General features: G+C 33.9%; 2 protein-coding genes and 1 long non-coding RNA gene across 12 annotated transcripts in view; 1 reads left to right on the top strand and 2 right to left on the bottom strand.

Moving 5' to 3' along the window:
• LOC148284866 (uncharacterized) overlaps positions 1-15,741 on the bottom strand; it is a 24,377-nt gene extending 8,636 nt beyond the window's left edge. For 2 of the 5 annotated variants that reach the window (XR_015823618.1, XM_088233483.1), the window contains exons 1-6: positions 15,181-15,741; positions 14,487-14,567; positions 2,392-2,601; positions 1,283-1,390; positions 754-909; positions 320-463 (exon numbers count right to left, since the gene is read on the bottom strand). Coding sequence is in view for 3 of the 5 variants with exons in the window: in XM_088233483.1 (XP_088089609.1) it covers positions 320-463; positions 754-909; positions 1,283-1,390; positions 2,392-2,601; positions 14,487-14,567; positions 15,181-15,499 (1,018 nt within the window). In the remaining 2 variants the exon portion in view is untranslated. Of the gene's footprint in view, positions 1-319; positions 464-753; positions 910-1,282; positions 1,391-2,391; positions 2,602-5,103; positions 5,164-5,264; positions 5,854-14,486; positions 14,568-15,180 lie in introns of those variants that run through there. The other 3 variants (XR_015823620.1, XM_088233495.1, XM_088233507.1) reach the window with 2 other exon arrangements.
• LOC148284867 (uncharacterized) lies at positions 6,252-9,807 on the bottom strand. Its single transcript, XR_015823642.1, has 2 exons — positions 9,590-9,807; positions 6,252-9,061 (listed from the first exon to the last, which is right to left on the bottom strand). It is a non-coding gene; the product is annotated as an uncharacterized LOC148284867 (long non-coding RNA).
• On the top strand, positions 9,943-26,302 carry cin (Molybdenum cofactor synthesis protein cinnamon). 6 transcript variants are annotated; one of them, XM_088233558.1, is made up of 6 exons: positions 17,427-17,457; positions 18,845-19,088; positions 19,384-20,335; positions 21,036-21,364; positions 23,005-23,473; positions 25,336-26,302. In XM_088233558.1, the coding sequence occupies exons 3-6, from the start codon at positions 19,406-19,408 to the stop codon at positions 25,459-25,461; spliced, it is 1,854 nt and encodes a 617-aa protein (XP_088089684.1). In that variant the 5' UTR covers positions 17,427-17,457; positions 18,845-19,088; positions 19,384-19,405; the 3' UTR covers positions 25,462-26,302. The 6 variants fall into 6 exon arrangements, with proteins under 6 accessions (XP_088089677.1, XP_088089669.1, XP_088089704.1 ...); XM_088233551.1 differs by lacking the exons at positions 17,427-17,457; positions 18,845-19,088 and adding an exon at positions 9,943-10,017; XM_088233543.1 differs by lacking the exon at positions 18,845-19,088 and having other exon boundaries at positions 17,378-17,457.

Below are 26,302 nucleotides of genomic sequence, written 5' to 3'. Positions count from 1 at the left end.
CGGGTGGATGGTGGCGTCAAACGACCGTCCAGTTCGTCAGGTAGCTTGCTGCGGGTGGACTTATTGCTTCTCTCATTAGTGTTCTTTTTCTTTATTAGCAGAGTGACTAAAGTCAGAAGGTTAAAATACGACTCTGCGTTCATTCTCAAATAGTTATGCCAATCTTTGGGAGTGAATTTTAACTCTTTAATAAGGCAATTTCATAGGTCTACCTTAGTTTGTCTAGTTTTTTTTCTTTAAAATTAAAATTGCGGCCTGCTGGGTTCTGCCATATTACCTAACAGCATTTAAAGGTTAATAAATAAAATGAAATATTTACCATCTACGTCAGATTCGTCACTATTAAAACAAAACACTTCTCCCAATTCAACGTCCTTTTTACTTTTCACGGGCAGTGATGTATCCGCATCACTAATGCAACCATCATGGTAGGAATCATCATTTCTGGATGTTGTTTCTTTCGCTAAAATAAACAATCAAATGTGATGTGGGAAAATTACATACAAAATTAGACATTTATCACCTCTAATTTAATAATAACATTAAGCTTAATACCGTTTTTTTTATAAATCCACACAAAAATATCTTTAAAAAGAATGATTTTTGTCTATGGAACTTATTACTTCAGAGTTACCATTTAGTAAATATTTTCCAGTCACAAAGCCCTGTACTCTCTCTCGACTGGTGGGGGCAGCAAATATGGGCAGACTATTGGGAGTGTGACATTCACGGCATTATTATTAGTGTACTTACTTTGTGCAGTGGCTTCTTTCTGTTTGAGTAGTGAATTATTTTTTTGTATCGACGTGTTTAATTTCTGTACATTATTTCTCTGAGGTTTTAAAGTGCTTTCCATTGTCTTGTTTGATTTCTGTACATTATCTTTCTGCGGTTTTGTAGTAGTAAGCGCTAAAAATGGTTTTGAAATTGATAATGTCACATAAGTTACATGGATTCTTACATATCCTCTATTCAATTCTAAACTATCCTAAAAGCAAATTAAAAAAAAAAAACGCTATTTACTATGGAACATGATTCTCTGGGTTGGTTGGAAGAAATTGCCATTCCATTTACCGGATATTTTTATTTGAAATCTTATCTGTTGAAACAATTTAAAGGAACTAAGATGGTTTCATGCGTATATATCATGTCCAAAATGTGAATAAGGAAAACCGGAAAAGACATTTGTCGAGTCAAACAATCAAATAGATTTTTCTCGGTATAAGCGATAATGCATTTAGTGTCATACCGAGGATTTATTTACACATCATATTCTACTTACCCGTATCAGCACCCGACCTTTCGGAAGAGGACGAGTCATTTTTATTCAAACTGTTTACTTTCAGCAATTGAATACTTTTGAGCGCAGTGACGCTTCCTGGGTTTACTTCTACAAAATAAAACAGTCCGTATGAATACAGGTAGAAATGACACGATGCATTTATTTAAACTAATGTTAAACGTGCTGTGGACTGTGTCATTCAGCCTAAACAAATTTCCATTTATCTACTCCATTACAGACTGAAAATATAATTTTACATTCTTGAAAAACACGCTTTTACAATTAGGACCGTTATCACAAAGCGTAACAAAAAAAAACCATGTGTTTTTTTATGGAAATCAATTCTTCTATATGAGATTTATCGATTGGTGAAATAAAATTTCAGCAAAACAACAGATGTGTGAAGTTGTAGCGGGTCGAATTGGATTGGATTATCATTTAATTGAGTTAAAATATGAAAATATTTTTAAAATAACATACCTTAGGCATATAAAATATAACAAAAAAAACCAATTTAATAATGATTTCATGAAAAAGCAAACTTTTATGTTATATCCTAACACAAATCAACTTTTCTAAACAAAAGATGTAAATATATAGTGTTTGTAAAAATTCGGAGTTTGTTTTTTTTAAATGGATAGTTCCACTTCTTCTATAATATTGATTTCCAGTACATGGAGTCAGGATGGAGAATTTCTATAAAACAGTATTTTTATTTTTGTTAAAAACCCTAGTTAGTAATCTATTTTCTCATAAAAAAATCTTTTCCTGAAAATTTCACTTTTTGTGGTTATATTCGCTTTGTGAAAACGGTCCTCAATTAAGGTTTCGGCTCTTTAACTTAAACAAAAAAAAAACAACAGATGGAAGAATCAAAGGAATGCAGATGTTTATACATAGGCAGAATGGTGAATGTTACAGTGTGTAAAGTGGCCGCTTAAACCAGCCAATGACAGATCATAAGCCCTGTAAATGTCTAGACTGTAGACTGAGTGTCCTAATATAATAATATTGATACCTCGCACGGGGGTTGAATCCAGTCAAAATTTGGATAAACTCAAAATACCTAGTGTTAATTTAAGAAATATTATAAAAATGATTGTACTCACTTCTAATGGCAATCTTCAGTGGTTTACTTTGAGCCTGACAGTCGGGAGATACATTTTCATTTGGTTTATTTAAATCATTGAGGATACTCAATAGTTTGGGTGCATCCGTAATATCTATTATCTCGGTTTGATTTGATTTATTATCGGAGTCATCGGGCGGCTCCGAAGATGCGGGTTCGGGCCCCTGCTTAGGATCATCCGTTTTCACTCCTAAAATCACAAAAATAACATATAAAACAGTGACACTTCTTACCATCAGTCAAATAATCCTTTATTTGCATTATGACCATGTTCGAGACACGGGTGATCCACAAGTCTGGAAACAGCGGTTTCATTATTTTAATTGTATTTTAAACCAATGAGGACGTTCAGTGATGAGGGAAATGTTTTCGTGCACGGAGTAAAATATAAAGCATTCTATTGTATGGCAGGTTCTTGTAAATCAAGCAATCAATTATAGTACTGCAATATACTAAGTATCGACATGGGATAACTCACAAATGCAGATTTGAAGTTACCTAGATGTAGTAATTACCTAGCGATTTCTAGACATTTCTAGACATTCTAGTCTTTGACCTGTCATAAGCCGGTTTGAGAGACTACTTCACACACTATGTAACATTCACCACTCTGCCTTTGTTTGAACATCTTTATTCTTTCAATTCTTCCATCTGTTGATCTTTTTGAAGTTAAAAGGCTGAAACCTTTATTGTTGCGGGTGCGATTCATCAGACTGAATTATTTATACTACATACTAGACAATGCCTGAAAACATTTTTCACTTTTTGTACTAATCAAAATAAACAGTATTTTGAGTTAGTCCAAATTTTTGCTGACGAGGACTGGATTCAACTCCTCTGTTTTCTGGCATTGCCTAGTATGCGGGTGAAATAATTCAGTCAAATGAATCTCACCTGCATCAATAAAAGTTTCAGCCATTTAACTACGCATAGATCAACAGACGGAAGAATGAGCAAATTCATACCTTCAGGAAATTTAATCTTAAAATTGTTTTCTTACGCACGCTAAAAACTTGCACAGTGCGGTGCACCGTTCACCCTGTTCCCGGCACTCACCCTCCTTCCAATATCTTTCTCAGTCTTTCCATCCCTAATAAACATACTTCCCAGATACACAAATTCTTCTACCTGATTCAGAATATCTCCGTTCACACTGATCTCACATTTAGTTATATTTTCATCCCTTTCAAAAAACCATCACTTTCGATTTATCAACATTCATTGGCAAATCGCTTTTCTTATATGCATCGTAGACTTTTGTTATCAAGAATTGCAGGTCTTCTTTGGTGATAGCAAGAAGCACGGCATCGCAGAGACAGTTAACAGTTATACAACTCTCACTTGTGAGAAAGAAAAGAAACTATGAGAGAAACAAGTCATTAAAATATAGCCCAAAATAAATCTGTAACATACACGTTACCACAATGTGTGCTTGTTGCCGCAGTCGGGCTTCCCGGCATAAACGAGAAGCCGCCCTCCCAGACAGAGTCCAAGACAAAGCCGAAAAGTAGGGGCACAACTGCGCCGGCCGCGAGTCAACCTCAATAGCCCTGAAAAGGGCTTTCCACCCGGTCCAAGTGGTGTAGAGAGGCGAAGGCAGTCAGCTGGCAGGGCGGAGCGAAGAGCGAAGTGCAGGAAGGCGAACAGGACAGGTTCAGAGTTAGGAATTCAACTGATTTACTATAACAAAATACACGCCTTATAAAGCGGCGCGCATCGAGCTCTGTGGGTCAACCGTACTACCTGCACAGCTGGCCTAGAGTGGTGGGGGTAGCTCACCCCCAACACTCGCCGCACACTGCTGGCCGCAGGTCACGTAAATAGAGGCGCACCCCGCCCGTACGGGCTATTCTGCCGGTAGCCGCAACATTTATTTATTTATTAATTCATGGACATTGCCCATTTATACAATTTGTAGGGTTTAAATATTACAATAAAAGAATACTTAAGTATTTATTCAGTGCTTGTTTAAATCGCTGTAAACTTAAACCAAAAAAGTCCAGATCTTGTCTTGAGTTAACAATACGACAAAGATGGGTCATTGGAGAATTAAGGCCATAGTTTGTTCTATGCTGATCGATGAACAGTACTGCATTGTTTCTCAACCTACGAGTCGGAATATTGAATTTTACTTGTCCCAGTAATGATGGGACATCGATTATACCATTTAGTATGCCAATCATATATGGAATAAATATTAGGTTTACGTTTTTGTAGACTAGAAATATTTAACATTGACTATATCAGCATAAGAATAATTACCTCTCTCTAGTCCGTGACAAACATAATACAATGGCCCTTTTTAGGGCTGGATTTCAAGACATATGAACGTTTACATTTATTTTTATTTCTATCCGGCTATATTGACACCAGTAATAATAACTGAGGCCAGGCTCAAAAGCGAGTCATTTATCTTTATTAGGAGCCTAGCACTCAGCCAACAAATACCGGGGTTCCTAGCTGCATATCTATTAATATATTTATTGTTTATTTATATCATTTACACTTTATACATATTATTTGCGTCCGGAACAAAATCATTAGGAAAATGCGGCGTGGCCAATGGACCCAGCCCAGCGCCCGGTTGGGCGAAATAAATAAATCGATAAATAAATAAGGCGATAAAGATCGGAAAGTCTAATAGAAATATCTTATCTCTTAAATTAATGAACTTAAATTAACAAACACTCACCCGAATATTGCGCTACCGTGTTTTCATGCAATTCTGGCGGATTCCTTATATAGGGACGGGCTACAAAATAAGTGACATATTTTGGCCTACACTTGAAACAATCTCGAGATCGTAATCGATATGTATATAAACACGAACGACAAAAATGTCCGGGTACTTACATTTAAATTTCGAGCAATCGGGTAATGAATAATTGGGAAATGTATCGATTTGTGGCAAATTTATATCTGGCGCATCAAAATAAAACAGAGATCCATTTTTTTTCCGCGCTGAACTTGAGAGATGATAGTCGCAAACGAAAATACGTTTCTTACGATTTACGTTTTCTAAAAAATCAAATCTGCCAATTCGCCATACCCATTCACGAAAATTGCTTTCCTTTTTCAAATACGAAGGAAAGGAATGCCTAGTTGAAATCCTATCTTTACATCCAGTTACACAACAAACATTTCTGGTGCACATTGTAAATTAAAAAATAGTGAACAGTGCGAACACCTTGTCAATTGTTGTTGTTTTGACTTTTGACTTATAGGTTATAGGTAATGACGCAGAATTGACGGTTAGAATAAGACAAAACAATCCCGGACTATTTGGTCTCATTCGTACTATTTCAATTTTCACGTTAACGTCGTTCTTTTCTTATTTTTTTAACTTTTATATTTTTATCTCCTCGCACCCGTGGAAGTGAAAGAGAACAATTCCGTCGGATTGTAAGATAGACAAAATGGTAATGGTGGGAAGAATCGAATTAAAATAATCGAAATATTCGATTATTAAAAAGATCCGAGACATTTCGAAATGCTTACAACTAATCGAGTTCACTCGTACTAATCGGAAAAATAATCGAGATATTATCTCGAGTAAATTCATTCGAAATGGTTTTCCGAGACAATCGAGATATGAATTCGGACTTGAGATTTCGAGACAATCGTAATATGATTTCGATACAATCGAAATAAGATTTCGATCTTGACATTTCGAGACAATCGAAATATGATTTCGGACTTGAGATTTCGAGACAATCGAAATGTGATTTCGGACTTGAGATTTCGAGACAATCGAGATATGAATTCTGAGATGTGGGTAAACATTCACAACTTTTAACATTTTTGTGTGTCGTATCATCAGCACTATGATTTTAATTTTGATTTTATTTTGAAATTACTCTGCGTGTGACGTATTAAGTTCACGTCTGTTAGTTTGTTTCCCGAAAATAGGATAACTATCATCGTCACCATCATTACCTTCCACACCTAATGGTGCATAGGGCACTGTATTGGTAAACCAATCGCAGCTATTTTGATCATTTTGTGTTACATGACGGTCAGATGATTAGTCTTACGCTGCAGATACCAGTCCAGGGACTATGAAATATTTTAGTGTGAAAACACCCTTATAAATAAATATTTCAAATCAACCATGTCAAAGACCTCTTGCATGGTAGGCAAACGCGCTGACCATTACACCACGAGGCCGACATATAACTTTCATACATTTTCAAGAAATTTACAATTACTGTTCTAATTTTTACCGTGCGTAATAAAACATGTTTTCTATCAAATTTTCCGTAGGGCTGAACTTCCTCATAATTATTTTGAAGTACTTTGTTATTACAGATGTATTTTTATCCCCCCACCCAACAGTTACCAATGTTGTTTTTTTTTTGGCCGTTTTCTTATTTTCACGGTAAAAAAATCGATTGATTCGATTTTTGAATTCGATTATTGGCATGTCTCGAATGCTTGTATTTCGATTATCCATCATTACAAAACGGCGTCGAGCCCCACAACGCAGCTTGGTTTAAGATGGTTAAGTTGAGACCACTGATTTTGCCCATAGAAATATGATCATCACTTTCGGCTTCTTCTCTTCGTTTATTGGCTTTTTTACCTCCCTACTTTGGTGTTCCAGCCAGTGTTAAGTCTGAAGCACATGTTTTAGTTTATATATGAATACCAGAAACTTAAAAGGCTCTATGTGCCATGGACAAAAAAGGAAAGCAGACGGGAAATTAAAAATACACATAATAATTCAAAGAAAACATTATTTTATTTTTATGCCAAATCAACAAAAGAGCTTATTTTAATGTAGTTTAGTAAAAAATATATAAAAAAGACATATTAAACTAAGTATAAAATCAAAAAAACAAATAATTTAAAAGAAAGTCTCATGTACCGTTGTTAGTTTCTTTTAAAAGGGCCAAAGTGCCCTGCTCTCTAAAGCAATAAAGGTGTTAGTGCCTTAGTGAGAATAAAGAAATAGGTACATCCACTGTTTCATCTATCTATAATAGTGATGTGACGACGATGAAAATTCCCATGGTATTTATAACTGAATTCAGTATAATTACTATTTAGCACCCAACATCGTGTATATCTAAAATTCTATTATAAAACTGTTTATGTTCTTCCGTGTGCAAGTAAGGTATTAGATTTTTGAGATCTTTTTTCTTATCTTCTGTTATTTTGCTCTTGCAATTCAGCATGGGTAAGAAATAATTATCTAAATCCGATAACTTTTTGTTCTTCTTCAATAATCTTACAATTTTCCAGGGCTCCATAGAGTTGTGGGTCTCTTTCATTTTGACAACGAAAGGATTATCACTTACGAATTTCAAGCGATGAGCCTTCGATATCTGCATTGTGGTAGTATTCAAAAATGTTTCGGCAGCCAATTTAAAATCCATGAAATCATGTGATGTCATTGAAATAACATTAAAAGGCTGCTTGTCACGAGTATTTTTCATCATATCAACAAGATCTGCAGGAACAATGGAATGTGTTACTCGTTTCCTTTTTTCGATTAAAGCAAAGTCCCTGTCGCAGCTAAGGAATGAATGCCCGCTCATTAAAAATTTATGCTCTATCGATGTAAAAACTTTTTTATACACAAGATATGCCCATAAAAATATCATCATTTTATTTTTATTTTGTCCACTACAATTGTCACTCAACATGATGAGATTCTCCTTTCTTATAAAATTATTAGAAAACATTTTGTAAATGCAGGATGCTATCGCATTTCCCCCTCTTCCTGTAATAGCTTCATGCCACATAAGCATATACCCATCACCGGTATTTTCGATATGCACACCCAAATTGAAATTTGATAATTGTCGCGAATAGTACATGGGCCCATGAGTTAAAGTTGGTGTCAGCAAAACTTGTTGCAAGTCCATGGCGGCAGTGCATATATTACTACTCGGCATCTGTGATTTTTTTATATCAAGTGACATCTGTTTTGTTGCTTTTTCTGCTTTTCGATGGTGTAATTCAAGTTGATTCTTCAGTATTGTTTTATTAGATGGATCGGCATTTATTTTAGCAACATAGAGGTCGCACGTTGCACATGTATCAGTTCGTTTCTGGCCAAATTTTAAATTCGGAAACTCCTTTCCAAAAATTTTAGAGTAGAACTTATATGTGACTTTTGACTCCGGAAAAGATATCTTAAATGCTTTAAACAAACGATGTATATTTAAATCTGGACTTAAGTATTCTTTCTCTGATCTCGCTCGACCATAATGACTTACAAGTCTGGGAAACATATTTACATGTTGTTTAATTTCATCCTCATCTTCGTCTGAATATTTTCGTTTTTTCTTATTGATGTTTCCTCTTGATTCCAAGTAGGTTGTATGTCCTTGTTTCTTTTTATCGAGTAGTACTTGAATCTTTTTTGGAGAAAGGGAAAAAATGTTCATGAACGTTGCTTTGCACACACCGACAACATTTCCCTTGCCATCTGGAAGCATATAATATGCGGTGCATTGTCGCCTACTTAGAGCAGGAGATTCATAGGTTCCATGCCTTCTTCTTTTAATTTCTGTCAAATGGATTAATCCCATCAGAAAAGAAGATTGCTTTTCATTGTTTTTTAACGCATAGAATTCCGTGAACAATGACATCTTTTGTTCGAAAGGTATTTCTTTGCAGTTATAGCTGCATTTGCAGATACACTAAAATAAAAAATGAAGTGAATGAAAGCAACATAGATAATATAGGTACGCAACCGTGGGCGTATCTTAGGGACTTAGGGTCAATATCTATCACTCAGTAGAAACTAAACTAGAGGAACTAAATGTGGTGGAGTGTAATAATGATATAGTAATTTCTCCCGGTTGCAATCATTAGGGCGTAACTTATTTTCTGATATGCCGTTAACATAGTTATTTACACATTAATAATAATATTTACGAAAATATCCATGAAAATATAATTATTAAGGTTTAATTATCTTTAAACGAATTTATAATAAAAAATATATTTTTAAATTCTTTTTTTTGCTCTCCTAAAAACAAGTAAAAATAAAGTTTCACCCAAATACCTCTGACCGGGAGATTTAAAAAATTGAATTCAATACAAATACTCCATTTAAACTATGTCATGGTTGGCAGAAAATTACAGGTTGGCACATCCCTAGCGCATGATGAGTGACATTTTATCTAGTAGAGACAACCGGTGAAGATTTAAAACAATGTACAAACCTCTTGATTTGGGGGTCGTTTTGCAGGAATCAACTTTCTATTGGATGTAAAATATTCTTGTCCAGAATCTTTTAGCTTCTTTCGGGCCACTTGGGCACTTTTTTCCCCCTTTTTACGTCTTTTAACGCCACCACTATTCACAGAGACCGGTTCATTGTCAACCATTTTGATACAAATAGCATATGACTGGCGATGGCACTTACAACCAACGCCATCTTTAGAATTTTTTATAAAATATTATTTGTACTACAATGGCATTTATACCCTTCTGTAGGACATTGGCCTTGGCACATACTATCCATTTCTTAAATAAAATAATTTTCGTTATTTATGGCACTTACACCCTTTTAAGTTTCTGGTATTCATATATAATATTATACACGAGTTTCAGCGCCAGACCGCGAAACTTCAACTGAACATTTCTCATGGTAAGCTTATTCATTTTATTTTTTTTATAATTTGAAAATGGAGTAAATCTTCCATTCCTCGGATTAGCCTCGCTTCCACAAACCCCTACCCCTCCACTACATTTTTTTTAGATAGAACGTATTTGATAAACGAAGCAATACGCACCGGACGCGGACTGGGGAAGCGCTGGGTAGGAGACGGGTTTGCGGAAGTGATGCTAGTCCGAGAACTTAAGGATTTACTCCATTTTTAAATGAACAAAAAAAAACACGAAAAAATATAGCAGTTTTTGAAAAATATTATTAGGATTCTTAAAAAAAGTTTACCGTGAGTAATGTTCCTCTAAATTTTCGCAATCTGGCCCTGAAACGCGTGTATATTTACACAAGTGTTAATAATACACACAACAAGTTAGTGTGTTAATATTTATTACAATAAATTTAGCATATTAACGGATGAACATTTAGTGGTCATTTATAGGGCATGGTAATCTCTCGTAAAAAATAGAAACGTATATTTTACCTCTTTGCACTTAGTATCACATCTTTTATGCAAAAAAATAAATAAAAAAAGATGAACCCGACAAATCTATAAAGTGCATGGACCCATTGATAGGTCGATGGTCAAATGAAATAAACATTTTCCCTGTACAAAATAAGAAAAACTTATTACATTCAAACAAACAAACCATCGTGGCATCTTACAATTGCATATATTTATTTGCTGAGGTATGATTTTCTTTGCCCTTTTCACAAATTACCTATATGATTTTGGAAAATTTTCAACGCGATTGCGAAATGAAAAATGTGTGGTTTGTGAATCATATATTTATTTGCAAAATAAAATTTATATTGATCAAACATACTGACAAACTTTACTGACAGAATGCAACAAATCTCTGGTTGGTAGCACTGGCATTCCCCCCCACCCCTCATGCTTACAGCCTCTGGAGGGATAACGAATCTTGAGGCTGGTAACGTTGCCCATCCCCCCAGTCCTCGATGATTGGGTTGATAATGAATCTACGGATTTATTTTTCAGAATCTGTCGATTTGTACTTGACGGAAGACGGCAACAAAGGTGTGTTGCACTTGAATGCCATATTGGAACACTGCAGATTAGTATTTATAAGTTTACCAACTAGACAAAACGTCCAATCAATGATAGCATTCAAAATCTGCTTGCTTATTTATTCCCTTTTAATTTTGTGGTTGATGCAGAAGTTTAATATCCGTTTTTAAACAAAAGAAAACTTGAATTTTAGGGATCAACTCACATAACGCTGCAATTCACAAAACACACCACTTTGTCAGATTTGTTTAATTTTTAAAAACGAGGAAAAGCCCAGAGGATACATTGTTGTATTACTGGTAGTAATGACTGTCCCTCGTATGAATATCTGTGAACTTTCATGATTTTATATAATTATGGGAATAAACGAGGTTAAAATAAAATGAATTTAAGTACAATGTTAACTATCAACCAGCGGTCCGTGTTATAGTTTTAATAAAATTTTAATTCAAATACATTTTTACTACAAAACTTCATATAATAATAAAATTAATAACTTATCTTATTTTGTTTTGTACACAATTTTGTGAAAAAGACCTAAATTATATTGTTATGGTATTTGTTACAACAAATATAGTGTAAAGTTTTCGCAAACCAAGTTTTGTAAAATTTCCATTGAAAATAAACATAAAAATGTCATTTTTTAATAAAAAATTATTAATGCGCGCCATCTATGAATAATTAGTTTCATATTTTCGTTTGGAGAAAATAATGTGACAGAGAAATTTTATGAATAGGTATTTGTAAATAGTTTTTCTGTCACTCTCTCAGAAATGTATCTCCGATTTTGTGCAAAAAAGACAACTGCACATCGGACTGATTATGTCTATCAAAAATCGAGAAAAACAAGGTTTCCTTGTCCCATTTTCCGCACCCCAAAACTGAACCCATTTTGTTTTTTGCTTTAGAAAGTGTATCTGAATGAAATTTCCTGTGTTGGCACCTTTTCCATTATTCAAAATTATTTATCATACTCGCATTCCGTGTGTCCGAAGATGGCAGATAAAACTGGGCGATTTTATGGGTTTTTTGACGGTCCTAGCTCTCATAAAAAAAAAAATATTATATCAAAAAAGCAAAACAATAAAGACACAGCGGTAAATGTTATCTGTCTTATTTAAATTATCTTGTAAAAAACATTTAGACCATATTTCTTAATGAGTTTATAGCACACCTAGTCAAACTCTCCTTTGGATTCTGATATATGAAATCTACAAAAATGCATATTTATTTATTTATACATCAACGATTCAAGGAACCTTTTACAACAAAAAAAAAATTACAGAAATAATCACAGTAGTGCACAATAAACATGTAGTACATAGTATGAAATAATAGAATAATTAAAACTTAAAAATTTTGTGAACATATAATACAAAAAACAAAAAAGTAAAAAAGAAACAACATCTCTAAATAAAATATAACAATAACCATGAGAAAATCTTATGTTCTAAATATATATTGAAAAATATATAGTACGTATGTATTGACACAACTCATGAATATTGCAGAAATAATGATGATTACTCTGTAAATACCTAGACTTCTATATTCCCTTATTAAAAATGTTTCACTTTTCTGTTGCTACAGTTAAGATGTCGGAGATGTTAAGTATACAGTCCACTTGAAGTGATTTTTGTGAAAATGATCTGGGGTTACTCCGTATGCATACGCTGAAGGAAGAATTTATTAAGAGTAAAAAAAATTCTTCTCATGTGTTTTTTTCATTATTATTGTTATATTTTATTTTTTTGCAAGTGGAATAATACAGAGTGGCTTTTCACGGATACGCTTTCTTTTAATTTATTTGTCAACAGCTGAGCAAAAACTCTTCAATTGTTTAAAAACATTATTGTTGAAATAAGAACCTAAGTAATAAAATCCAAATAGGGGACTAACTTGTTACCGATGCAGCAGGGCGTTGGGATCGGTTTACGTTTATGACACTATGTAAGTGGCTATGTACCCAAGTGGTGTTTTGGCCGACAACATTGACAAAGTATCACACATATGGTAGGGATGGCATGTAAAAAATCCAAGCTTTGTAAATTTAGTAAGCACAGGCTCGGCACCTTATTACAATTTACAATGTTTTTTTTTTAATGTTCTATGGTCAATGCATAATGAACATTACGAGTGGGTGATGTCAGATAAGTTAGTTAAAACCTAACCGTTGAATTGTAAACATTACTAAAAAGCAGAAGTGTTTCAATTGACGAAAAAGTAGCAATTGTATAAAATAGAACGAGGAGCGAAATATGTTGAATTGTGTAGAACTAGATAATCAAACCATACATGATTTGATTAAATGAAAATATATTTTATTTATTTCGAATACAGACAGATGTACAGGTTAAATTGATATTTTAAAAAAACTATATAAAATGTTTACATAGTAGGGCCTGTTATCCAATTATAAGTATTCACTAAATAATACTGTAATAAAGCGACGACGGCTTAAAGTTTAAACTATATAAATAATACAGGTAATAATAACTAGACAGGATGTCCTTTAAACCCTGTCACATTCAAAACCACGATGATCAGTATGAGTAAGAAGACATATTAGCACAATAAAATACATTTTTAGAACAAATAAAATTTAAAAAAACAAATGGTTGCTAACTTCTGCAGGAGAGAAATGAGGAGGGGGGAGTCTGACACACGGTTAACCACGCGGCCGCGCCCCCCTCGCTTCTCCCATGCAGAAGTAAGCAACCACTTGTTCTTTTTAATATTTTATTTTTACAAATTTTCTTCGTTCAAAATATTTTTTTTAATATGCCAATATGTCTTCTTGCTCATACTGATCATCGTGGTTTCGGATGTGACAGGGTTTAAAGAACACCCTGTATATTAAAATAAGATAAATATGGACAAAACAAGGTGATAATGGGATGGAAAAGAAGGAAATTGCTAAGGAGTGGTAAATGATGATTGAAGGAAAGGAATATATATTTATAAACCAGTGTTTTTAATCCGTAGCTTAACGCATATAGGTACATCGAATACATATCATTATATTTTTACTATTAAGAATCACAGCGAAATTCAGACGCAGGAGCATCCTGTGTATATTTTATTACCATATCATTAGCAACTAACAAAGCAATAGTTGTCTATGTCACGCTTATTTTCATAATGCGTATGCCGTGCAATGTCATACCATGAGCTTGTCTACAGATACTACACAATGCGTTTGTGTAAGAATTGCGAACGCGTCAGCTTTAAAAAATCCACCAGGACTCCTACATGCATTGAGACTACAATCGACTGTTGACTGTTGTCACATGACATAATATGAGGGATAGAATCACAGTCTTTTTTGGAGTTCCATATGGAACTCTTGTCATGAATGGGTTACACAATTTTATTTAATCATATTTCGTGCAGGAGGGTTAACAGTAAATATACTGACCGACAGCGTATATTATGCTCTGGGAAGAGGAAGGGCCAGATATTGTGCGCCGGGAAGAGCCAGTAGAGTATTGTTTTCTTCCTATAAAAAATTACCAATAATAAATAGATGCCATAGAATTAAAAATAGTCCAGAAGGAGCGTAGACTCATATTTGAATACATCGGGCTGTGTAAAAAAAAAACCACTTTCACCGCACGCATGCGTGAAGTCGCCGCGTAATGTTGCCAGATCGCGAACAATATAATCATAACACAAATGTAAGATAATATTTTTTTAAAAAGGCAATTTGTTAATTTCTCTAGAATGTCATTGTCCGGGGGGAAACATCGATTGACACACCAGAGAAGATAAGTAAAGGGTCATTCAATAAGAGTAATTGAATCAATGAACTTTGAAATTAAAAATTAAAACAAAATTTATTTAACATAAAACCGAAATGTTTATGTTATGTTCAAAAGATAATATCGTTGAATTCAAATCAGGAGTTGCTTATTGAGCAACGTCTACAAAGACATTAACGGGTCAAAACTCAAAACCACTCCTTTAAACTCTCAGTTTAGTCACCTTCTGTTTGATGCCCGTGTGCGGTTTCTGGACTATTCTAAATTCTATGATCGATGCATTTAAAAATATTTTGTTAAACTTAAAAGATAATTGTTAAAGATTGAATGTATTTATTTTAAGGCACTTACCTCGATTACAATAATAATGCTCCGGTATGTGAAATTTCTTCTTTATAATGGTTTCCATTTCAATTTCATCTTTAGTGAACAAAGTGGGTACCGCTCCAGGAAGTAACCCGCGATCTCCTTCGATGTATCTGGCTTTAAAATGCCTTTGACAGACACGAAAATATCTCACGATTGAATTGTATGATGCTCTTGATAATTTCGCATTTCCTACGTTCTTTATCCATTCCTCAAACAAGATAGGATTTTTGCTGGGGAAGCAATAAAGCTTGACTTCATTACTTGACACTCGACAAGATTCAACACAACAAACATTATTCATTGTAAGTAACAAGATTATCTAAAAAAAAAAACCTGAAGAGACTGTATAACACAACAAAACTGTAAAACTTAAAGCCGTCCGGCATTCGGAATATTCAGAATTCCAGCCAGAAATGTCGAACGCGAAACAGAAACACTGTTAACGAAAAACTGACAAACACACTAGTAATAGTTCTACATTATCTCTGACAAACACTGACAAACATTAGCAGGGCGATAGACCATAGCTAAAAGCACAGATGTGACACAGATTAAAGGAAAGTCCATATATATTGCAGAGAACAGATGGAACATTTAAAACCGCCCGACCATAATGACCCAACAATCGCGCTTCTTCTTCTTTGTTAATTACATTTACATTAAAAAAATTTTTTTGCACCACAACAGGCCAGGAGGCCTAATTACAGTGGTGAATTATATCACAGAGCACCCAGGCTTGAGAAAAATCACATTTTAATTTTTGTGTTCTCACCGGGAATCGAACCCGGAACCTTCCGTGCGTGAATCAAGCGTCTTGACCACTACACCACGGAGGCCGCCAATTAATTGTCCCTTTCATAACGATTGCTCAAAAACCCTTTTTACGGGAAACTCAAATGTCATTCATTATTTACAAGGGTTGTTTTTAAAACGCGAAAATTTTAGATACGATGCATTTTTATTATTATAAAAATGTCAGCATAGTTGTAACCGACCCGTTACAGGGAAGGATGGCGTGGCGGCGGCTTCATCTTTCAGTTCCTTGCAATCGGCTCTCCCAGCGTAAACGGGAGGCCTAGGAGCCCGGTGCACCAAGAAAGCATTGACCGCTAAGTCAACCTCGATAATCCTGAAAAGGAATTTCCGACGGGTCCAGTTTACATAGAGCGCACGCGTGAAGTGGCCGCTTAATTTTGTCAGACCGTGAACAGTATATTACCATAACACAAATGAAAGATTATTTTATGTTTTGTTTGTTTATTTTATTAATTTATTGTATAATATAATTACATACTTGATACATGTTTTTATTTCTTCCATACAATCTACTTTTAATGTTGTAGCTGTTACTTTCCATAAAAGAGACTAGCTATTGTGCTTGGAGAAGGACTAACACTATTATATTTATTTAGAGATAAACAGAAAATAATTATACAGCAATTGTTTTTACTCGGGTACATTTTAAAAAAAAAAATATTTTGAATTTATTTACTTACTGCGATACATTAGTTTTCACAGTTTTTAGTTCATTGTTTTGTTATGTTTTATCATCAAAAATATTTTACTGACTGGACTATAAACAAAAACAGGTACTTTGATAAGACAAACGTAAAAAAATCATTAAATAATAATTGAGTAAATTCATTTTTATCATTATTCCCTTTCTACGTCAAAAAGTGCATAGAATACAGCATTGGTACACCAACCGCAGCGTGTCTTGATCATTTTTGTTGCATGAAGGTAAGCTAATCAGTCTTACGCTTCAGGTCCCGGTCTAGAGATAATGAAATATTACAGTGTAAAAACACCCTTTCAATAAATATTTTACATCAACCATGTCAGGAGTTGAACTCGAGACCTCTTGCATGGTAGGCAAATGGCTATATATGAAGCAAAGTGTAAACGAATACAAAAAAAAAACTCAAATCAATCACTCTACGGCTCTAGGGGATAGAGAAGATTTGGAATACCAGCCTAACTACGTAAATGGTAGGTACGTAAATTACCCTAGAGAGTATTCAAAATCGCACTACTGTTGTGTGTAGTTTTCATTACTGAAAAATTAATATAATGTAACTGAATTTATTCGAATAAGCTCAATAATTATTTAGCTTATTCTGGATTTAACATCACTACCATCAGCTGTCAATTTCAAGGTCAAGTCAAAACAATCTCTACTGCCGGTATTCGATTTATGAATCATCTTTGGTTTGTCAATTTACTTATGTTTTGGTTTAAGTGTGGTTTAAGTTTATTGTGGTAAGTGTCATTTCTCTGCAGAACCGCTGCCGGTTTTGTATATATTCGAATATAACTGGTATTCCTTCTATTTTATCCATCAAACAATTATAATAACGGTTATAAATTAATATTAGAGGGATAATTCTGCCAGTAAATAAGTTTTTGAGGCCGAGAAAACGAATGGGAAACTTATTATTTTGTTCCAAAACAGATCGTACCTGGAATGACAAGGTTTTTTCAGGAAACTTCACACATGGCAAGAATATTGGGTAGCCTCTTCCCAAGCCAAGGGAAGATACCTTTTCCAATTGAAACCAAATGTAACAGAAAAGCCCTGGTTCTCCAAAGTGATTCTGAACAAATTTGAGACATCTTCTATATGCAGAATGTTGCAATAGTTCTCATTTGTTTAGAATCCATGTCCGGGACTCTGCCATGTGCGAATGTCAGCTTGAGGAGGAAGATCTGAATCATGTTTTCTTTGGATGCCCCATAAATGATTGTTATCCTGAGTTCCTATCTGACCTCTCCAAAATCAGCGTCCCATTCCCCACTAATATTTTAACTCCTTTGTCCCCACCCAATAAACAGATATTTAAAATTTTATGTAAATATGTAGTTATAAATGGAATTAAGTTGTAAATAAGTTATATAGTATGTAAAGTGTATGTAATATAAATACTAACACACTAACTAGTATGTATAGTACTAACACATCTGTAAATATTTCAATAAGATATCTTAAACTTGACACTGGCTAGAACACCCCAGTTAGGGGTGAAAAAAGCCAAAAAAAACTAAGAAGAAGAAGAATGACAAGGTTTCCAACCATTCAAATTTGAAAAAAATATTTTGGACTATTCCAAAAAACTGTCGATTGTTAGTCAATAAATACCAGTAGTATAAATTGTATTTAAATTAATGAATAATACGATTTTTACTGAGTGAAAAGTAAATCTGCTGAACTTGGTAAAATGTTTTTAATAAATGTTATGATATTATATGTCAGTAAATGATTGTATATACGTACTTAACCGACTTGTCTATATCTACCGGTTTCGAGACGTAACCGACTCTCCACCAGGACACTAAGTTCATTAACATGCCAATCCCACTATACACCGTCACCATAGTAGTATTTACACAAAAATATGAAACCGTTCTGGACGTTTAATTATAGGCAGAATGGTGAATGTTACATAGTGTGTAAAGTGGCCACTTAAACCAGCCAATGACAAGTCAAAGCCCTGCAAATGTCTAGATTTCCATATTTCTTTTTCAAAAATGTTTTCCTTCTCTGTTGCAATAAATTTAGAATATATTTTTTATTTTCTGAAAGAAACAAATTAATATTTTTTTGTTTTTTTATGATTTGTATTTACTATAGTTATTAATAAAATTGCAGCTGGGTCCAATCTACAATATCCAAATAAATTAACATTACAACAGAGATGAAGATCATTTTAGAGAAGGAAATATAGAAGTCTAGGCATCCACAGGGCTTATGACCTGTCATTGGCTGGTTTAAGTGGCCACTTTACAGACTGTAACATTTACCATTCTGCCTATAATTGAACATCTATACTCCTTCAATTCTTCCATCTGTTGACTTTTGTGAAGTAAAAGAGCTGAAACCTTTATTGTTGCGGGTGAGATTCATTATTATTATGGATAACTTATATAGCGCCATTTTCGTAATAAAATACCTCAAGGGCGCTTTACTTGGTGATTCTATTATAAGGTTAATTTAATTGAAGCTTTTAAATTTGTAATTTATTTAAAACAATTTATTTTGTTATTGAATTATTTCACCTCCATACCAGGCAACGCCTAAAAATATTTTTTCTTAGAACAGGTGGATTTATCAACAATGTTTTATTTGTATATCAACAAAACATTGTGGATCTAAATAAATAATTTCAATCTTTTTTTCTGATCCAACAGAAATAATTCCACTAATTCAAAGATGGTTCAGTTAAGATGTCTAATTCTCACGGTCAGCGACACTTGCAGCGCTGGTAAAAATCAAGATACTTCTGGGCCTTATCTAGTTGAGGCCATCAAAAGAACATTTGAAGACATTGAAACTACGCTGCTCATCACACCGGATGATGTTAACCAGATAGAAAGACTTTTGTTGAAATATTCTGAAAGTGACGCCGCACATCTGATTATCACTACTGGTGGTACAGGATTTACTCAGAGAGATGTCACGCCTGAGGCCACAAGGAAAGTTATCGATAAAGAAGCCCCCGGAATACCCACTGCCATCTGTATTAAGAGCCTCCGAGCTACAGAAATGGCCATGCTGTCGCGTGGAGTGTGCGGGATAAGAAATAAGACTCTTATTATCAATTTTCCTGGTAGTTTAAAAGCTGTTAAAGAATGCTACGCAGTCGTAGAAAACATTCTACCACATTCTTTGGACCAGATTCTCGGGGAAACTTGCAAGGTCAAAGCTGTACACGCACAGTTAAAAAATAAAGACGAACTTCCTAAAAGTACAAAACCAGTTTGTCATCATAAAAAACAAGATGTTTCACAGGTTGCGTACAGAAAACGCGAGTCTAGCTATCAGATGATCGAAGTAACCGACGCTGTTGATTTTATAACCCAAGCTATAAGCTGTATACATTTATCTTCCGAAGAAGTTCCGTTACAGCAATGTTTGAATCGAGTTTTATGGGGTACCGTTAATGCTGCGGAGCCATATCCCCCGTTTCCGGCGTCTACGAAGGACGGGTACGCTTGTAGGAGCGAAGACGGAACGGGCTTGAGGAGAGTCAGAGATGCGGTGGTCGCGGGAGACGAAGGAGGGCTTCCACTCCTTCCAGGAGAATGTTCTCGCATCAGCACGGGAGCTCCTGTGCCCCCAGGAGCTGACTGCATAGTGCAGGTACAATATTTTTTTTTGCTTTTTATAAACAAAAAAGTATAAATATGTTGAGTAAAACTGAGTTGAGTTTTCCGATGACCTTAGCGCAGTATGTCTATTTTGGTTAAACTGTGACATGCGTTCTATATTCTGTAAATTTTACATTTAGTGGTAACATGTCATTGTAAACACACTACTGAATCAGCAAAATCTTCAACATTGCCAAATCCACATGCGCAGAAAAATTATCCGAACATTGTAACACAAAATTATTTTCAATTAATTATTATTAAATTTCAAAATATTAGTGCCATTTTTTCTTCTGAATGAGTTCTCTAGAAGGGAATATTAAAAACTAACAAAATGTGGCTTCCTGCCTTATAAATGGTAGGAATTAAATATGGGGTCACAGCTGACAATAAAACAGTCAAAATGTGATGATTGTTACAATGAGCTCGTTTTTGTCAATTTAAGAAAGGAGTTATTTTATTAATATGATTTGATTTTGTTTCTCTTTTTTGTGATTGTATGTAAAAATATATATTACATTAATTGAAAACCTATTTTATTAAATAAATGAACCCAGTGCTTCACAAATATGGTTTTTATTCTTCTATTTTCTCTCCTGTCAAACTTGTTGAGGATTTCTTGCCATTTCTTTTCAAATATCTAAAATAGATATTTAAAAAGTCATCAAAACTAATTTTAATATTGTTTTTAGGTTGAAGACACTAAACTAATAGATTTTTCCGAAGACGGTACTATAGAGTTTAATATAGAAGTTATGGTGAAGCCCAGCGCTGGTCAAGACATCAGGCAAATCGGTTCAGATATTAAAGTGAACGAGGAATTACTATCTCCCGGAACTGTCATAGGTCCTGCCGAGTTGGGGTTGCTCTGTACTCTGGGTGTGAGGGATGTTTGTGTCTACAGCGAGCACAAGATCGGTGTTCTATCCTCGGGAAACGAACTTCAGCATCCCCATGATGCTGACCTGAAACCCGGCCACATCAGAGATTCTAATAAATCTATGCTAATGGCTTTACTCGGGTACGTTACTTCCTCTCCTTATCTTTATAATCTTTATAACATGAGATGAAATTAACATATTTTCCTAAGTCTTTTTAGAAATAGATTTCTTTATTTTTTTATTGTTACTATCCAGATGTTATTTAGAATACAGTTCTGCATGTCAAATAAAACTAGCATCCGGGACAAGTGTTTTCAATTCAATGACTGCTTTTAGGTAAAAGTCCCGAATTAGGATATCAAATGGAGATGAGTCCGTCTCGTTGTGTAGTGGTTGACGCGTTCACCTACCATTTTTGAGGTCCCGGGTTCAATTCCTGGCAGGGCGGACGGGAAATATTTATTTCAAAGGTTTTTTAACTGCAATTTCATTTTTCCTGGACTGGCACCTGAAACGTAAGACTAATCACCTTACATTAGTGTGAAAGATGATCGAACTATACTACATTTAGTTGACCAATGCAGTATTCTTAACAGATTCATCTCTGTTGAAAAAATACTAAAAATAAGTTGTTTTATTTTTTAAACCCTTGTGTGGCAGCTACACTAGTTTCATAGAATATAAGACCTGATATTATATTCATTATAATATCTCCCTTATTTTGATTTGATAATATCGCTATAATATGTCTTCCATTTTTTAAAATAATGAAGTCGTATTTTGCTATAACAGGTCTAAATTTGTGATAGTTTTTATGACTTATGGAAAATGGATTATTAAGCAGTATATATTGTGAGGTTTTTGGTGCAAGTTGGTAACTATATTTTACTGTTTGTGAGATATTGCACTCTAAAAGTTAAAAGCTCATCCCAAATCAACAATTTAAATAAAACTGCTAGCTGAATATTACAAAATGTTCTTTTTTGTATTTGTTAAAAATAAAATATTTTTATAATAAAATAAATAAAACAACTTTGTTTTTAACCACTAATTTTTATTTTTCACCGACCGGTTTCAAAGCAAACAAGCTTCTTTGTCAAGGTTTACATAACTAATGAATTGATTCCTTTTTATTTTATTTCTATCATATTCACTAAATACTACACGTGGACCCAATAAATCAAGAAGCTTGTTTGCTTTGAAACCGGTCGGTGAAAAATAAAAATTAGTGGTTAAAAACAAAGTTGTTTTATTTATTTTATTATAATGAATAACCACAAAGTTAGTGCTTCAAATATAAACTTTATAAAATATTTTTATTTACTGTTTCAATAAAGATATTTGATGCCATTTATGAAGACATCTCATCATTCAAAAATTTGTAGTTACCAACTTGTGCCAGAAACCCGACGATATATGTGTTAAATATTTGTGTTTAAATACCTGTATTTCAAAATATTGTTAGTCTATCTTGTAAAACTCATGAATCCCAAACTTGCTTTCTTTCAGAGGAAAGTAAAAACAGTTTTTACTTCAGTACCAAATGAAAAAAAAAATTGCAACACTGTACAGTTAACGTCAAAATATCATTATCGATCATTTAGATTTCCGAGTTTTATAAGTTGTGACGATATCTCATCTATTTATCAGCACCGTATCAGCTTAATGTATCAGCACCGTTTGCGATGGGATTTTTTGGCAGTCTCAAGAGTTAGATAAATATATTTTGTTAAATGTTATCTACTTTTATACTAACCTTTTCTTCAATTGAAATTTCCAGGCAGTATGTGGAATGTGTGGACCTTGGAATTGCGATAGATGACGTCAATTCTCTGAAAAATGCTCTAAGCAAAGGGTTTGAGACTTGCAATATTATAATATCTACTGGGGGCGTGTCGATGGGAGAGAGAGATCTGTTAAAAACCGTATTAATCGAGCACTTTGATGGGAAAATCATATTCGGTCGTGTCAATATGAAGCCTGGGAAACCCATGGTGCTAACACAGTGCGGGAACGGAAATATTGTATTTGCCCTCCCCGGCAATCCCGTGTCTGCCTTCGTGACGAGCCATTTATTTGTGATTCCCGCTTTGAAGCTCCTCTCCGGAAGGGACAAGTCCGATTGGCCTAAGATAAACGTAGAAGTGGATGAAGACATCCCACTTGACATTCGGCCGGAGTACGCCAGAGCTAATTTCTCCCTAGAAGCAAAAAAAATTTTGCCTCTTGCGAAGCTGACCGGAAATCAGGTAAAATTACACCTTGAAAATAGTTTTAAACGGTCTCACAGAGATAAAGATCGATAATGAATATTATCATTGGCTGGTTACGCAGTGTGTAAAGTGATTACTTTAACCAAACGTCAAGTTAAGTTTACAACGATTTAAACGAGCACTAAATAAATAGTCCAGATCTTGTCTCGGTGTCCCTTATGTTTGTCAATGCTTCTTTTCTTTTTTTTTTATGTTTTAAACTATTATTTTATTGTAATATTTAAACCTTATAAATTGTATACATGGACAATGTCCGTTAATAAATAAATAAATAAATAAGTCATAAGCATGTAAATGCCTCATCATATATTTCCGACTCAAAATAATTCTCACTCTCTCGAAATATCTATTAATCATAATAAACTTCTTAAAGAGGTTAAATTTAATTCCTTTCAATAAATTATTATAAATATTTATACATACTTCAAATTTTAGAAAAATGATCATGCTGATTTCAATCAAAGCATACTCATTTAAACAACTTATATTTATTTTTTGTTTTCTGTAGAAATTGAACTTTTTTATGATTATAATAAATATTTAATTCATATATGAATGAGTATGAGCAAACTTTAAAATCTCCACCAAAAACGGAAAATTAGTTATTGATGCCAAAATAAACTATACATAAAAATCTACCTTCCTAATTAATAGCGTAATTCAAAACCGCTCTAAATCTTGCAAAAACAGATTGCAATTATACTACTTGATACCGCAAACTTAGCATTCTCCATTGAGTTAGTGAAGCATAATTAAAAATCTCGTAATTCTTTTTTCAAAGTTTTTTGCAAATATCTCAGTAACTCTTTCAATTAAGATTTGTAAGTTTGCTTCTTATACCCTCAAATATGTATTACAAAACAAGTTTGGACTTGAACAAATGTTTGTAGACATGCTGGATTTCCTCGCTAGGGAGTTATTAAGATCTAAATTAGTTGCGGCAGAGAGGTATAACATTTTTGAGTAGGGAATATGGAAGTAGGCATTTACAGGATTTTATACCCTGTCATTGACTTGTTTGCCTAGACTTTTCCTCTCTGTTGCAACAAATTAAGTTTGTTCTTTCCTATTATTATAAAATTCTCTTTTGTAGTTTAATATTGCCAATCATAAAAGTACTAATTTTATGTGATCTGTTTTGTTTTATACTTAAGGTGAATTATTGTTATTATATCCATTGGAGCATAAATCAGCTGCACAGTGTTTTAATGGGCATTGCATACAAAATTTCTGCTAATCAAAAAAAACATCCTTGTATTGTGTAAGTTAGTATCAACATTATGTCAATCGCATAAATCGCATTGAATCAGTCCAACATTGCTTGCTTCGAAAAGTAGCATGGATGCTTGGACTAGAGAGGTATTTATTCTTATGCTGATGTAGAGTCAATGTTAAATATTTCTTGTCTACAAAAACGTAGAACTTATATTGACTCCATATATATGTTCGGCATACTAAATGGTATAATCGATGTGCCATCATTACTGGAGCAAGTAAAATTCAATATTCCGACACGTAGGCTGAGAAACAATGAAGTACTGTTTGTCGATCAACATAGAAAAAACTATGGCCTTAATTCTCCAATGACCCGTGTTTGTCGTATTGTTAACTCAAGACAAGATCTGGCCTTTTTTGGTTTAAGTTTACAACGATTTAAACGAGCACTAAATAAATAATCCAGATCTTGTCTTGATGTCCCTTATGTTTGTCAATGCTTCTTTTCTTTTTTAAAAAATGGTTTTAACTATTCTTTTATTGTAATATTTCAACTCTATAAATTGTATACATGGACAATGTCCGTTAATAAATAAATAAACATATGAATCGAACGATTTCAGATAAGCAGTCGCCTGGCTAGTGCGGTGAATGCTCCGCTACTGTTGCAACTTCCCAGTTCTTCTAAAGCCGGACCAGTTCTGCCTAAAGGATCCATCGTCACAGCCTTGATCATTGGAAATATTTAAAACAAATTATTTTCTATTAAAACTGCTGATTTGAAGCATGTTAGAAAAATATATTTGTGCTCCCATTATCTCTCTTCAAACATAATAATAAATTCTCGAGAGATTCTCTATGTCTCTAAATATTTACATTCTATGATTTGATAAAACTTATCAATTTTGAGGCCATTTTCAACTAGCGGGAACTAACTATGCTTTAAATTGGGAATCTAATACATAGTGTTAGACCGTAGTTGGAATCTCAGACTTCTGATCTGAGTATGCAACGCGATATACTTTTGATAACCAAATAATTCAAGAAGTGGTATGGAGGCTCTTCTTATTCATATAATTAGGTATTTTTTCCAATCATTAATAAACTTTAATGAGGTTTGATGATCCTAAATAAGAAATAAAAACACTAAATGTAAAATTACCATTTTAGACAATACATCTTTTCCTAAGTTGCTAATTTTTGTAAAAAAAAATATGGAATGATTTGTAAGCCAAATTCAAGTATTGTAGGCGATGTTTTTTTTAAAAGTAATTCAATTTCTTAGATTTTCATGGCCGTTGCACAATGAGTTTTTCTAGGTTATTGTGCCGTGTATCATTCGTACTATGTCTGATGTTTTGGATCACTTCACAGCGTCCAACATCAGGGTTGATGTAACCTTTTAAATAAAAAAATTATGTAAATGTTAGTAAATATTTGTATATAACCACTTACTGACTGTTCTATGGCTATGGGTTTCGTCAGGACACTTATTATATTAACATGCAAATCTGACTATACAAGATATCCTTTCCCTTACTGTGCCAAAAACATCCTCGCCTTACGGTGCTGTGTAGTACACATGCAAAA

Source organism: Micrasema longulum, unplaced genomic scaffold, assembly GCF_059751315.1.
Source record: "Micrasema longulum isolate JH-2025_06_02 unplaced genomic scaffold, ASM5975131v1 h1tg000082l, whole genome shotgun sequence".
Lineage (NCBI taxonomy): Eukaryota > Metazoa > Arthropoda > Insecta > Trichoptera > Brachycentridae > Micrasema > Micrasema longulum.
The sequence above is the reverse complement of the archived record's forward strand: the minus strand, read 5'-3'. Positions and strand labels throughout refer to the sequence as shown.

Coding starts and splice junctions, on each gene's coding strand:
- cin (XM_088233551.1), top strand. CDS start 19,406: ATGGTTCAGTTAAGATGTCTAATTCTCACGGTCAGCGACACTTGCAGC. Junction 20,336..21,035: donor GAGCTGACTGCATAGTGCAG/GTACAATATTTT, acceptor TATTGTTTTTAG/GTTGAAGACACTAAACTAAT. Junction 23,474..25,335: donor CGAAGCTGACCGGAAATCAG/GTAAAATTACAC, acceptor GAACGATTTCAG/ATAAGCAGTCGCCTGGCTAG.